This window comes from Diceros bicornis, chromosome 5 (assembly GCF_020826845.1).
Source record: "Diceros bicornis minor isolate mBicDic1 chromosome 5, mDicBic1.mat.cur, whole genome shotgun sequence".
In the NCBI taxonomy this organism is placed as follows: Eukaryota; Metazoa; Chordata; class Mammalia; order Perissodactyla; family Rhinocerotidae; genus Diceros; species Diceros bicornis.
Genome location: NC_080744.1, coordinates 41710433 through 41727055, shown reverse-complemented (window position 1 = coordinate 41727055; position 16623 = coordinate 41710433). Strand labels below are relative to the sequence as shown.

General features: G+C 33.1%; 1 protein-coding gene across 3 annotated transcripts in view; it reads right to left on the bottom strand.

Moving 5' to 3' along the window:
- Positions 1 to 1516: 1516 nt before the first annotated feature.
- The window catches only part of CTDSPL2 (CTD small phosphatase like 2), an 82748-nt gene continuing 67641 nt past the window's right edge, over positions 1517 to 16623 (bottom strand). For all 3 annotated transcript variants that reach the window (XM_058541470.1, XM_058541469.1, XM_058541468.1), the window contains exons 9-13: positions 11274 to 11336; positions 11090 to 11169; positions 7926 to 8052; positions 6307 to 6402; positions 1517 to 5341 (exon numbers count right to left, since the gene is read on the bottom strand). In XM_058541470.1, coding sequence (XP_058397453.1) covers positions 5276 to 5341; positions 6307 to 6402; positions 7926 to 8052; positions 11090 to 11169; positions 11274 to 11336 — 432 coding nt within the window. In that variant the 3' untranslated portion in view covers positions 1517 to 5275. The remainder of the gene's footprint in view (positions 5342 to 6306; positions 6403 to 7925; positions 8053 to 11089; positions 11170 to 11273; positions 11337 to 16623) is intronic.

The window sequence follows — 16623 nt, the reverse complement described above, 5'->3', positions numbered from 1 at the left end:
ATTGAATCTAGGGCCTAGTTTATACCACAAGTTTTTGAATCAAGTTTCTATATTCCTTTTTAAGAAAATTTTGTTGGCTAAGTTGATTTATAAACTTGAGAAAGCTTTGTATTTATGTACAAACATGATTATACAAATATGCCAAGGCCTTGGGAAAAAGTTATGTTGTAGTGATACCTGAACTCCAGTCTCCCAGAAGAGCTGAGGTCCTGGGTTACAGCCCTCTCTGAGCCTCAGTTTCCTTATCTGTCACATACTCTATGTTCCTTACAGGTCTGTCCTGAAGATCATCAAAAGGGAAAGTAATGTGAAAAAACTGCATACTTGTAAACAAAAAAAGCACTATCTAAATGTTACTAGATATTATATTGTTTCTAATGGCTGATAAAATATCATCAAAGAAAAGTGCTTCCATAAAAGTTTTATTTATCCCCACAACAACCCTGTGAGGTAGGGTGATCAGGGCATATGAAGATGAGAAAACTAAATCTACATTACTTGTTCACGGCTATACTGCATAGTAAATATGTAGAAATTAAATTGAGATTTTTAAATGTCCAGGACTTTATACTGATTCATGTGGAAAAAGGCAGAGAGAATATCAACTCCCCCCTACCTTAATGCGAAAAGGACACTGCCTTGAAAAATCCCATTTCAAAAGTTGAAAGTAGTATTTCATTGCTTATTTCTACAAAGATTTATAAAATAAAAAAATAGTGAAATATTTTACAGTTAATATATATAATGGTCTCATTCAGGGATATGTCCTTCAGCTGTGTATATGATCAACTATTCCAAGTGCTAGAAATGCAAACTCTTAAAAAGTATGAAAGATAAGAATGATAATGAGCAGTAGCCTCAATCTTCATTATTTTTCCTCCATGTATCTTGAATAAGTTCTGTGAAATCTGGTCCCAGTTTACAAAAAGAAAAAGAAAACTCTACCACAAAGAGATGTCTGGTAAACTTTTATTTTGTTGCCTACTCTCAAACCACTGTCACATTATTTAAAACAGTGATTTCCCAAACCTGGCTATTAGAATCACTTGGAGAGCTTTTAAAAGACACAGAACTCTCAGGCCCCACTCAGTGAGACAATTTTGTGGGGCTAAGCCTCAGGAATCTGTATTTCAAAAGCTCCTCAGAGTAATTCTAATGAACAGTCAGGTTTGGGAACCTCTGACGTACTTTAAAATACTAACTAATATCAAAACCATAAAGTAACTAAGTATAAACTTTGTGGTTCTCTTATCCCCCTTTTAAAAATTTCTCAAAACGCATTATATCCCCAGAACTCTTGCCTCTAGGCAAGTAATTTCAATTCAAGATACAGAGAAACATTTTATAAAAATGTATCCTAGTGAGTGAGACTTGGATTCCAATAATAATTTAAGTAGCATTTAAATATAAGATACTGAGTTTTGTGGTTCTTATTCTGAAATTTTAAAATGTATTTTATACAGGTTCCTAGCAGGCTTTCAACTCAGGGGAAGACATGAAAAGTAATGACATATAATCAAGCACATCAGCACTGAAAAAATACTATACTCAAATATAGCTCATGAAAGGAATAAGAAAGTGAATGAATGACAACCTAAGGCCTTTTGGCCTGTACATTTTTGTTCCCAGTCCACTCTTCCCCTATAAGGGGAAATAAAATAAACATTCTTTCCTAGTTGCTTGGCATAGTTATTCGGTGGGTAACTATTAACTAAGTTAATTTAGATACACAAGATTATAAGAGATAACAAATAAATACCTAGGAAGACAGAGAAATCAGGTCAGAAAACCTTAACTAGCTAATGATGTAGTATATAACACCATCATGTTAGTACAATTAAATGAAGGCTTCAGTGTCCTTTACATTTCAGCTCTATGTGATTGACACAAGACATGGAAGAGATTTGGTCCTTATGAAGAATTCTGTGCTCGCTGTAAAGATTTGTAGGAATAATGAAATGCTTTCTTCATTGATGAGATGAAGTCTCTCTGTTTTTCAGGCAAGTTGAACAAAACAATGAAAAATGAACTTCTTTAGAAGGTTGAATGAAAGTAATATCTAGCTAAAAAGTCATTGGCCAAAAATAACTTTTTTTTTTAAAACCATTCTATGATTAACCCTAAAAAAAAAAAAAAACAAAAAGCAAACCAGAAAAACCAGAGGAATATAAAAAAAACAATGTACACATCCATTTTCACTGACAGTTACAAGAAAATAGCCATTTATAGACGATACAATGCTTTCAACAAATCCCCCCCAAATTTTGGGAAACAAGATAAAGCCATTGGGTAAATAAATATACATACTAGCTAATATAAAACAATTTATGCTTTCAAATTGTTATCACCTCTCTTTTTAAGACCCAAGCAGAAAGATGGTGATATAAATCTGGTTAGGGCTACATATATTACATGGAATTAAAAAACACAACTAAAAATAAAACATCCTAACAATAATACAAATATTTAAAAGAATGTCTTAAAAGTCAGACATTTATCACTGTAAATATCACAATTATAATATGTACTTCAGAGTTGTAACGTGTATATAGGTCACTTTTGCTGTGTCTTAGGTATTCATCTCTCCTGCATTTACTACAGTCATTTTTTAAGAGTTCATTTTCCTGTGTGAACTGAAGAGACTGGGCACATCTCAATTTATAAAATATACACTTCCACTTAACTAAATGGAAGTGTTTAAGATAACATCTACCAACAGATAAAAGAAAGGTAATGAGGATATAAAACAATATATTATGGTGGAAGGAAGCTGGATAAGTGTCTCTTTAGAAATTATTTAAAATTTTGCATTAACAACAAATTTAAAATGACTCAAATCAAGTAATGAAGAAAAATGTATTAAATTGGTCTCAAGAAATTTTTCCAGGTCACATTAAATTTCCCTTAGTTTCTTTCTTTTCAGAATCTTGTTATGCTTGATTCATTTGTCAGTCGACTTAAAGGAACTCTCGTAGCATGGGACTGAAAACAGCTTTACCATTAATAAAAGATGATTAAAAGTTGATCTTTATTTAAAGTGCCCACAAGCACAATAGTATAGGTGCTTACATTTCCCTTTAAGTTATGGGAAAGCCCTTTGAGACTGTATTTACTTAATCAGAAAAGCTTTCAGCAATTATAATGTATGCTGAAAGTTTAAATCTTGTACAGGTTTTGGGATTTGCTGTTTGAGCATAAAAAGGGAACAAGGAGAAATGTAACTAGGTTCACAATTTTGAGCAAGAGCATATGTAAAGGTAACGTATGTACATTTTATTTCAAGAAAGACAGAAGACAAATAGCATAAAGATGCCCAGATGCCCTAAAGATAAATACATTTCAAGGATTCTCACTAAAATGAATCTGTAGTATTTTTTCCTGCAAGCAAAATACCTTTCTTTAAATTAAAACAAAAACAAACAAAAAAAAACCCAGTATTCTGAATTGCAAATGCTTTTGCTTTTTTTTTTTTTTGCAGAAAACCTGCCATGATTATTTTTTTAATGAATAAGGATTTTCCACAAAACAGGCTTGCTCTACATGCTAGATTTTTAAACAGTTCAGTGACACAATCTGCTAACTACATACACAACAGATAATATAGTAAGAAAACACTCAACCTGATGAAAAGTTAAAATCTTCATTAATACACTGAAAATTGACATAACTCATGCCTGTAAAATCAAAAATACAAAAATTAAATGTTTTCCTAAAAAGATTTCCTTATTTTAAGGATTCATTTGAAAATGAAGCTGCATGTAATTTGTACAATAAGTTGTACAAGTAAACAGGTAATATACATAAAAAATTAAGTGACATACTCCTCAATTATCAGTTGTCCACCTTTAATTTCCAATACTGTACTTTCTTAACAAGCATACAAAATATCAAACTTCTCTTTAGAAAAAGTGCCGTTCTTTGACATCCTTTACACAAAAACAGTCTGAGCCTGTGGCATGTTAATGCAGTCGAGAGGCAAAGCATACTAACTTTTACAAATTCTACCTTCCATAAAAAGCCTCCCGAAAAGGAGATTACACGCCACTATAAAAATATCAACCTCTTGTGGTAGCTGCATTAGAGAACCAAGGCTTGAAGACTATTTCCATATAGCATAGAAAACCACTATGAGAGCATATTAACTGCATTGGTGGCTTGGGAGTTTACTGCGCCACAGGATTATGCATAGCTACTGTAAGGTACCAAGACTGTTATACAGAGTTTTAAATTGATTGTAACCGAGAGCATAACAGAGGTACTACCAGCCCATGCAAAATAACTAAAAATACTGCGTCACTGTGTTGAATACTTCATTCCTGGAGAAAACCAAAGGCAGCAGTAACCAAATCAAGCCCAGCAGGTGACCAAACTCATTCTCCTCAAAGATTGGTGAGCACAGTGAAGTCTGAGGTATACCTTTATCCATTAAATCTGTGTGTCATTGCAAGATATTACCATTTGGGAACACATGCCATCACAATGGTTTAAATCTTTTGAATATTAGTCATTCATATATTCTTATCTAACCAGTCTCTTGATTTTTGAAAAGATTTCACCTACAGTAGAATATTACAGAAACAAAATATAAATGCATGTCTTTCTAAATGAAACTTACATGGACTAAAAGTAGAGAATATTTTTAAACAAATATACAATATGCAGGCAGACAAAGCAGGAAAACGGCCATTCAAATGTATAATAAAAAACTAAAAATTGACTATTTCCAGAAAACTATGAAGCGCCTCAACTAAAAGGAATGCATAATGAAATTCTAATCTAATACAGGTCAAAAATGTAAAAAGGTTATAAACCTTAACAGGAAAAATAAAACAACTTTTACTGGCCATTCCTGTTGAAATGAGAATTTTAAAGTAACAGAAAAGTGGCTACAAACCCACTTAGAGCACCAAACAGAGAGAAAATAAAAGTCCATTTTCATCTCTGTTATTATCATAAAATCCTGTGTGACTACAGGTCAAACTGCTGGTGGCAGAAACAGAATTCTTTATAAACTGCAGATGTCCTGTACATAAAAAAATTTCACTGGAGTTGCACTAGTTCTAAAGACTCTTCTGTTTTAGCCTACCTACTATATGTATTCAATCTGAGATAAAGTCTCTTTCTGTAACCCTTGATTATTATTGGGCACCAAAGATAAGAAAAGCAAGACGGGGTACAAAAATGCAAAATTTCAACAGTAATGGCAATGTTTTTTTCTTAGTCCAAAAGGGTCCTGCATTCTCTCCCCCTTCAGTGATTTGAGAAGTCTTTGTACTTAATCTGGGGGCAGCAAATCATGCAAGCGAAATCTGTCTCTGATGTGAGGTCGAACATCTTCATTCTGTGTGAAGAAAAAGACATTTTAATAAGCCACGTAATTTCAAAGATATGATCAGCATAACATTATGAACATTCTTACTTTGCAGACAAAATACACCACTATTTATTTTACAACTTACATTATTTTGTTTGCCTATATATAAAGATACTACACAGAAGCAGTTAACTTAGAATTAAATTTAGACTTTTAAAAAACACTGTCATTAAGGGCCAGCCCCGTGGCTTAGCGGTTAAGTGCGTGCACTCCGCTACTGGCGGCCTGGGTTCGGATCCCAGGCACGCACCCACGCACCGCTTCTCCAGCCATGCTGAGGCCGCATCCCACATACAGCAACTAGAAGGATGTGCAACTATGACATACAACTATCTACTGGGGCTTTGGGGAAGAAAAAAAGGAAGAGAATTGGCAATAGATGGTAACTCAGAGCCGGTCTTCCTCAGCAAAAAAGAGGAGGATTAGCACGGATATTAGCTCAGGGCTGATCTCCCTCACAAAAAAAAAAAATTTTAATTTTCTAAAAACAATCATGCAATAAAAAGCCAAACCAAAAGATAGGTAAAAGCATTAAGCCCTGAATTCTACTGTATACATTAGTTTTAAAATTAATCCAAGGATATAGGAAAAAAATTCCCAGAATAAAGTTTCAGTAGCATAAGTATTAATTCTAGACCTGAACTATGAAAGCAAAATGAAATCAATTTAACACAACTAGTTGGTGACTTGCAAGAGGAAACCCAATAAAATAAAAACATTCAATCTATAAATTTTTAAATACTGATAAGCATAATTTTAATATAATTTAAAAGGTTTGAAAGTGCTTGTAATCCTTTTCAACCTGCCCTAATCTCCCAACATGCTGACTTAAAAAGTCAGTACACGTAAAGGAAAGCAATTTAAGATTTGCTTCGATAGAGTTGAGACAACAAAAACATAACAGAAAAAGATAAATGATAAGATATACTTACCAGTTCTACAAGCTTCTCCAGAAATGGAATCAATTTTAGGAGTTCATTGTCATTTTTATCCATAAACCAGCTTTCTATAGGGATTCCATTAGATAGCTAAAACAATAAATAAGTAATTAAATCCTCTTTTTATTTACATTGTCTACTTTGGAAAAGCTTAAAAAAGAAATAACATTTAAGTAAACATTGATCTATACATTCCTTTGAAAAGGAATGCCATCAGAGTTTACGCTTGTCATATATTCTTTGACAACTCAATACTGCCAAGAGACGGATGTTAAGGAATAAACTGAAGCCTAACTGGCTTTTCAGCGTAATTTCTTCTTAGTTTATATAAAACTAAACAACAAGAAAGATCCATTAAAACAAATTTTGCATTAACATAACTAAAAACATTCCTTTATTCACTCAAGAAATAGTTACTATTAGTCAATGCTAGGCATTGTGAATGAAGGGGTATTGACACTCTAAACAGAACACTATCAGAAAGCATATACTTTTAGACAGGGCCCATGTCCCATTCATTGTTTTATTCCCAAAACATAGTAGGAACAAATTGACTCAATGGTATTTCATTGAAGGAGGAGTCTAAAATCAAGAATGCAAACCATATTTGTTTTATAGTAAATAATCTCTAGGATAAAATATCTTTATCCTAACATTTACACAGAACACTTCGGATCCTGGGCGCGCACCGAGGCACCACTTGTCAGGCCATGCTGTGGCGGCGTCCCATATAAAGTGGAGGAAGAAGGGCACAGATGTTAGGCCAGGGCCAGTCTTCCTCAGCAAAAAAAGAGGAGGATTGGCGTGGATGTTAGCTCAGGGCTGATCTTACTCACAAAAAAAAAAGGGGGGGGGGTCACTGTTTGAGACAGTGGATAGCTGAAATGATTTCATCTGGGACCCAAGATGAAATTCTTAAAACCATACCTCAAAATGCAAACAAATAAACATAGTGACCTAACCTGAACAAACTTCAATACTATATGCAGTTTTTCCTCTTTTCTTCTTTTTTATTTTTTATAATGGACATGTTGAAACACAGAAGGGTGAATTTTGTTTCATCTACACCCAACTCACTTTCCACCATCCCCACTCTGCACTGATTTATTGTAAAGAAAAATCTCAGACATAGCACATGAACATATTCAAATGTAAAATATATCTTGCAAGGATGGCTCATCTCTAGTTGAAGTTATGTTTCAAACAATCATTGACAAAGGGTACAAATATATTGACAAAATAGTCTAAGAAAATATTTCAGAATGTCAAACAGAACAGAAGAACATGGTTTAGCTATACGTAATTCTCAAACATGTTTATAATTAAATTACTGATTTAACAACTGATAAGAATGCTATTAAATGATGTGTATCTTATAGTCCTTTCTTATTCAGATTTACTACTCAGATTTTTCTTTATGTTGTACTTCATTTAAAAGAAAATTTTCCACAAGGAATATACCAATTTAGCATTTCTAATTCTAAAAGATGACACTAAACAGGGAAATTCCATCAATGAAAATTTTCTTCTCCCATCATATTCTGTTTGGCAGCATTTGTCCTCATTGTATTTTTTTTTCCAATCTGATTTTTTTTTAGCAACCCTTTTCCTACCTGATATGCAAAGGCTTGTGGTGAGTTGTCAATTATTATAGTTTTTGAAAGATCCCTTCCAAGGATATTTAAGTCCTTTATATAGTTTCCTTGTACACAAACACAATGTTCACGGAAAAGCCGGTGCCTAAACATAAAAATAAAAACAAATTAACTAAAAAAAAAAAAAAAACCTCTAAAAAGTACAACATATACTGAAACATATACACATACACATACCATAGGCTTTACAGATTAAGCCTTATTTTCTCTCAAAAAGGAAATTCAAATATAAATGTGGGCCTAAGCTTTGGGCTACAATTTTACTATAAAAATTCTTAGCAATTATTGAAATCTTACAATGAAATATTACCATGCTGTAAAGAACTTCGGTTTATCCCAAAATTTTATATTAAATTATAAAGAGGGATTAAAAACTCTGTAAATTGTTTTTGTAATTTATTTACCCAGGAAAGCTCAGTTCAGATGCAGCATCTGGTTGTCAGCGAGGTCCTGCTTTTTAACCATTTTTCCAGATGGTTGACTGAGGCACAAGGAGGTCAAGTGACTTGCCCAAGGTCACACAGTAAGTCAGTGGTTAGCCCCGCATTGGAACCCAGGATCCTCCTGGCTCCCAGTCCTTTGCTCTAACCAGAAGACCACACAGCCTCCCTATCCCTGTACATGCCAGAATAGAAAATATAAGAAGGAATGTTTCTGTGTTGGCGTTTTAAAAAATGTTTTTAGTTTCTCTTATAGTTTTTGAGAAAAGATGCAGTGGCCAAAACATTCCATCATTTCAACTTTACTCAAACACCCATCTTTCTTTTAATTTAGTGTGAGTGTGTATATGATCATTTGAAAAAACAAGGATTGAATGAAATGATGAATTCAGACTTAAACATTGCAAATGTAAACTGATGTTTCACCAATGATAGATACTAAATTGAAAAATGCTATATTATCTTTAAAAGCTATTAAAAGTTTTAGAATAATATTTATATACTATAATAATTATATAACCTCCATTTAGCACTCAAAATATTAGTCTCTGAATATTACTAATAATTGATACAGACCACCTTGAAATACTCCATTTGTATACATTAATAATTTGGTAGTTTGGCTTCCTTGTGTCTTAATCCCACTAAACAATTTTTCAGGAGCTAGGCCCTACTCATACCTGTATTTTCCATTATGCAACTTGAAGAAAGTGGCACTTTCTACCAACAAAATATGTCATAGCTCTAACAATAACAACAACAACAAAACTCAACCTTATCAGTGCCAGTGGTGATGGCAAAAAAGAATTTTACAACCAGACAAAATGTGGTATAAACAGTTCTTTCCCCGCTTATTATAAAGAATACTTTTAATTAAATAATCATCTATCTCTGAAAGGTTTAAAGAGAGTCCTACTTTGAAACAATAAGACTAGACACAAGAATTTAAGTCCTGGTTGGGCCTAAATAAGATTCCATATTTTATCTGGATAAACATTTAGATATGAGGAAATCGGAGAGGCAGGTACAGCATGTACATGGAAGTCATACTGCTGCCTCTTCCCCAATAGTAGCAAAGTCACCTAAGACAGGAGATAACTAAATATGTATGTGGATACTAACGGTTAATTAAATTGTATTAACCCCCCTCCCCCACCGCACTTATTCAGGAATCTGAGGGTCAACAGCATGTATATGCGGTTTTAGAAAGAAACTACTTTTGCCAGTCATCATATTTGCATTTGGACTCACAAGATTCAGAGATCAAAGGAATTTCTGAGTCTACTTTGTCACCAAAACAGATAATTCCCTATAGTACTCTAATGAATTCAATATACTGTTCAAAAAGTGTTCTTTGTTTTAAGTTTCTCAAAATACAACTTGATAAAACAAATTTAAATTCCCAATGTGTAGATTTTATAAAACTAGTTTAAAAGAGAGGTGTTAATTTGTAACATTATAATTGCATGACTATGATTTGCCCCCCAGTAGAATGAAAGCTCCAAGAGGGAAGGGCTTATGTTGCTCACCACTGTTCCCTGAAATATTGGAGGTGCTGAACAGAAGTCTTCAGAATGAATGAAGTCATGAAAGCAAAATCATCTGTATACTTTTGTTAAAGTTAGGTAAAATGAGCATGAATTATAATATACTTTTATGAATAGAAAATACCACATTTTCATTTGTGTATCTGAAGCTTGCTTATATGAAAGATAAAATGGAAACGGACTACAAGGACAAATTTTGATCCTTTAGATTAAAAAAAAAAATCACAGTTCTATTTAGAAGGAAAAAAATATCCTAAACATGGACATTCGGAAAAGCCTTTCAGCATAGTTGCAACCACTCAATAATAAAGCTACTATTTAACAGTAGAAATTAAGTTTAGGATTTTCCACTAAGACTATATGGAAGAAGGCACTGAAGAATATGAATACCCAGCCATGAAAGCTTTTATGAGCCTTTTGTGGCATCTCTCTTAGCTCTGGCTCAAAGATTAACTCCTACATCTTAGAGGATGCAGCAACATTCTGCAGTCTTAAGATCTCACTTCAGTTGACAGAAATAATGGAACTAATTTTCAAACTGTTTAAAAATTACCCAACGCACTCCCACCTAACCAGGAACACACTGCATCTGCTGGCTTAGGACACGCACAAGGAACTGAGTCCAGGATCAGGATAACCTGAGTGACTAAACCAACTGCAATTTCCAATTAGATTCATGTAACATTTTCTTTCCATGGAAGATAAATTTGCTCTTGAAAAAAGCAAAAGAGTTTAATTTGATCCTTTCTGTTAAAACTTATTTCTCTATGCCATCAAAAAGGTGACGTAACATGCATTATCTCAGAGACATAAGGAAGTGAAAACATCATGCACACAGTGAAAAATTCCACATACCCCCAATCTCCCCCCAATCCCAAAAAAAGTAAGGATACAGATGTAACAGTGAATAAATACATTTGATTCTTGTATCCTTTAAAGAACGTCTGTCTGGAGGTATATTATTAGGAACTCTTAAAGAGTTTGGGGCTTAAAAAATTCATTTATTTTCACCATTCAACACAACAAATCTCTATATATGCAGCCAACTGAAAATGGCCATCAAAATTAAATAGAATCATAGTAAATTCATAGATCAGTGTGACAGACATTTCCACTATTTCTTAATTAAATTTACCTGACCAGTTGCTTTTTAGGGTCTAGTATGTTCAGTAACTTGTCTGCATACACCTTCTTAGAAGCAGTAAAAAGAATGATCTACAAATTCAGGGGAAAAGAAGTAATCATTATACATGATCTAAATATGGGTACTATATTGAATAAAATAAAAATACTTAGGTAATTAGCTTAAGCATGTTTACCTCATACATCTGAGACATTCGTTCCAGGAATTCCCTGAAGAATGGTCTTAATCTCACATAAACCTGAGGAAATACAAAGACAGCCTTCAGCAAATTAAAATATAACATAGAAACAACTTATTTATAAGATACATTGTGTTCTAACTTTGGAAATATTATAATTAAAAAGTTCATATTTTAAAATAATAGAAAAGTTTACTAATAAGTACCACTCATCCAAATATATTTCACATACAAAAAATCACTTAAAACAATTTTCTAGTAGGGCAATAATAATCAATGGTGATCATTTCACTTTTTAATAGTTAAATAGCAGCATACAATATAATAGTACTTTGTGGAATATAATTTTAGTAAACATTTAAACTAAAAATGGAAGGTTTCCCTCTGAGATTTTGATCCACCAATCAGCTCCATCTTCCAGCCAGGTAGCATCCATCCAATTATTAGGCAGGCTCTGTGTCCACCTCTAGCTGACCTGTCTCAATGACCTTCCTCAATAATTACTAGAATTTCTTCTCAACAATAACCTGCTAAGAATACCTTTATTTTAAATTTCTATTAAATAATGTTCAAGACATAGATGTCTAGATTGGTGGGTTTAAATAAGTGGAATTTTTCAGAAGTCAATCTTGTTGTTCTACATTTACTGATTCAGATATGGCATCTAAATTTGCAGTACTGGGCTACTTGAGATTGAAAATATTAGTAGTCAAACACATCAGTTACCAAAACCTACTGGCAATATCAGGAAAGACTACAATACCCAAAGAACTGACTCACATACGTTATTTTCCTATTTCTGTGTCTGTCTTTTTGCCTACTTTTAATGTGGTTCTTATCATATACTCCAATATTCAAAAAGCACAGAAATATAAGCCATGAGCAACCACTAACACCAATTTACAAGAGATTTTGACTCCTTTAAATTGTATTCATTTTGTGACAAAATTTTATAAAAAGAAAATTTTGTACTCCACTCAAAAGTGATTATTAACCTCAGATACCATGAACAACAAATATTTACAGAACACCTATGTACCAGATTCACTGGATTCAGATTTTTTAAAAAAACTGTGGTGACAACAAATTCAAAATCTAGGCTTCATGAGTTTAATTCTGTCATCAACACACATCCACACAAAAATGCCCTCATGATAAAAACCTTGTTCTAGGGATGTTTTAGGGCAGAACAGGGAAATCATGCAAAGGATTCTAGGAGGTAGAGACTATGTTCTACCAATCTGTAATTTCCAAAGCCCAAAGGGCATGAGACAATGCCAAATATATAGTAAGTAATTGATAAAAATCTGTTGAGTAAATGAAATAGAATTGCCTGAAGTTAAGCAATATAGACAAAATAGAGAAAGAGAGGTAAGCCTACATGACTACACAAGGGCAGCTACTGAACTGCCTTAAGAATTGATCACTTGTGGAAGACAAATTGGGAACAATTATTAATATGCTAATAATATTACTCTATCCCCACCTCCAGACTAGAATGATAAAAGTTTAACTTGCTTTCAATCCTATTAGTCAGGCATTTTATGTCAATTTCTTGACTAATCAAAAATAAAGTAAGCCACATACTCCTACTCCTAGCAAATAAAAATAACCAAATCCTCTGTATCCAATCACTATCATTTAGGATGAGGTACAAAAAATTTTTTAACATTTTCATTCTGAAACATCTAGTATAGTTTGTGGCCTTGGTTGAAACCACACACACCTTATTTGTTTGGTAATCCAAGTAACTGATAGATTTTAGTTATATTACTACCTTAGCTGGCAAAATCATTTTTTATTAACTATGTGTCTTTTCAAAATAGATTTGTGATGGTTAAGAAAAAAAACTATCAGAGGCCAGCCCGGTGGCGCAAGTGCACGCGCTCTGCTGCGGCAGCCCGGGGTTCGCCGGTTCGGATCCCGGGCACGCACCGACGCACCGCTTGTCAAGCCGTGCTGTGGCAGCGTCCCATATACAGTGGAGGAAGATGGGCATGGATGTTAGCCCAGGGCCAGTCTCCCTCAGCAAAAAGAGGAGGATTGGCAGATGTTAGCTCAGGGCTGATCTTCCTCACAAAAAAAAAAAAAGAAAAAGAAAAAAACCATCAATTCTGCCAATACGTTTTTTCAATTATCTCATCTTAAGGAGGATGATAAACTATGAACCGTCAGAGCCTTTTGTTTGTTGCTAAGAAGGTTTATCACTTACATGCTTTTAATAACTAAAAATATTTCACTTTTTCATTTGTTTTCAATATCCCTGTTATCACTTGCTCCATATTGTAAATTAAGATAAGCAGAGCCTCTGTAATTTGGGATTTGTTTCCTCTGAACACTAATACACTTCCATTGTAGAGGAATACTTCTATTTAAACAATATTATCCAAGCATAATAAGTGGAACACTGTACAAAGGTGACATTTTCCAACTTAGACAGTGACTGCCAGATTACGTCAAAACTATAACTTCACTATGCATTCTACAAGTTTGACTATATTTAAATATAAAATACATCTTAAAATTTGATATTACCTTCAAAATATGCTTGCTTACTGGGGATGAAAAGTGGCACTGAAGATGGGGGAATGTATTGCTAGAGTGTTCCTTACCATGTGAATAGAATAAATGTTGACTATAAAAGTTCCTATCCTCAGAATAGATTCACCATTAGAATAGGGAGGTGTTTCAGAATTAAGAGACATGCAGAAACTGAGGTGGTTAGTGAAAAAAAAGACTGTAGAAAGGTACAACGTAACAGTGAGCAGGGATGGGGTTGGGACCACATGGGGTATGGGTACTGCCATGTGCTGCAAAGGCAAAATCTCAGAAACAAAAATAAAACTACAAGGCCAGCAGGGTCTAAGTCATTTGGATGGATATAGTAAAGCAGAAATATACAGAAGTCAAGAAGCACTAAGTATTGTCCAGTAGGAAACAAATAAAGAACAACTGTATGTTTAATACACTGAGACTATAATCACTTATTGTGTTAGGTCACAGAGACACAAACATACAGATGCACACATAGGTATGCTTCCAAATGCTTCCAAATCTATTCCACAGATGCTCTTAACTCCATTTTTCTTCTCCTAACTTTCTCATAACAAAGATTCCTGTCCTGACCTGCCTACTTCCTATTTTCTACATTCTTTTTATACTTAGTATTTCACCAACCATCCTTCTTCAAACTTCCAACGCTTCAAAACCATGTAGTCTTACAAATGTAAGATTAGGACAGAAGTTTTATTTCAGTCTGGCATACGTACGTTCTTCCAAATATATGCAATTATTGTATCTACACTACAAATAGTTTTAATCTTCTATCACTAAACCAAATATATTTTGAAAAAATTAAAAAGTTTTAAAATAATGCATAATGCCATAATAAGAAACAATTATTATATAAAAATACCACTACCAAAGACATGTCTTAAATAGACTACCTCAAGATAGGGATTTATGAATATGTTCATTATGGAAAACTTTTAAAATAAAATCTACTAGAATAATACCTGCAAAAGAGTGATAACAGAACTAATCTTTTATAATCTGTTGTGGATAGATTTTAACAAAATTTAAATTTTATAGAGAAAAGCGATGAATATATAACAGAAAAATAACATTACATTAACAGTACATTAACACTACTTGATATGAACAATACCTGACAGTCAGCCTGTACTTTCTTTGCTATTAAGACAATGAGAATGTCCTATAATTGTGTATATAGATAGTCCTAATAGGCCATAAATGGTTTAACAGAACTAGATTTGATAAAAGTAGTCATTAAAATATCCAGTTATAAATTGATTATAAATATTTTGTGATCAAGTCTGTCTAAATTCAAATTTATGTCTAAGTATGCAATGTCAAGTTATATACACTGGGTAATTTCTGACTATTAGTTTACCAAACCTTTATCTAATATTACAGATAATTTTCTCAGCATGACCAAAAAAAAAGGAGCAAAGAAAACATCCGAAGATAATCACTTGCCCACAAATTGAAACTGCTTAAGAAAAAAAATTTCTTATATATGAATCTTTTTAGGAAAAATATTTCTAAATGGTTTTAAGCACAGATAATATGACCCTAACATATTAAAAAAGAAACATCTTTAATAGTTTTTCCATGCTATCCTTTGAACTTATTGCTACACTGTTTTAGGTTAAAAAATGGTAAATTCAGTGGGACTCACCCACTTAAGAGTATGGCACCTTTAAATAAAAAGATGATTGGTGAATGCTATTTGTTTAGTCAGCAGTAAGGATTTAAAGCAGTAGAAAACTAACAATGCTGGGGAATGTGAAAAATGATATGCTACAAATAACTGAAAAATCTTACCATTAGTAGATACCACAGGTGTACAAAGTGGCTCGGCCAATTTTTTTAAACCCTTCTGTACACTTCAGTTTCCTCATCTATGAAATGGGTATAATAAGAGTACCTACCTCATAGGGTTGTTGTGAGGATTAAATAATATATGTAAAGCACCTAGAACAGTGCCTGGTACATTGAAACTATCAATAGCTATTATTACTATCCACCTTAGTATTTAAAAGTAATTAGTCAAAAGGAGAATAGCTGGGATGAGTATGGGAGAGAAATAGGCAACCTCAACTCAAAAAGAAAGCCCTATGGCTACAATCTATACTTTTAGAAGAGGGAAAGTAATGAATTGCGTCAGTTGATAGCTTAGCTATTTAACTTAGTTAACATTTTCTTAGCATCAATACCAGAGCATAGAGACAAAACCCAAACCTTCTCCATAGAAAGAGGGTTGCTCAGGTAGGCCCTGTGGAGGCCTCAACTTCAAACACATAGGGTGATTTTACAGTCATCTTTTGCTTCACGCAGTTCCAATAAGAGGTAGATGGCTGCTGGGGATAAAGTATTGGTAGGTGGATCAATGTGAGAATGAATAGGTAAATACTAAAACATCAAAACCAATAAAAATAAAAACAAACAAAAGTCTCCAAACTAAAAACTTCTGCAAAACCTTACACAGTATTAAATAGAAATAAATTTGAAAAGGAATTTTCTTAGAGAGTCCAAGTGGGATAAAGTGAAGCTTAATGCATTCATATAGATGGTATATTAAAAGTTAGCAATGAAGCATAATTTTCAAGTAAAAACTAGCCATTATATAATATTTTTATTTAAATGTGTATGTACATATACTTGCGTGTATATATATATAAACTTTTGATGTGTTTATAGTAAAATAAAGTTTAGTCATTTTAAAAGCAAAAAAAGGGCCATTTTAGTAAAACAAAAATGTTGCCTTTAAAAACAAATTCTAAACTTTCAAGCCTCCAATTTAATATGCTTAGTAATCAACTGT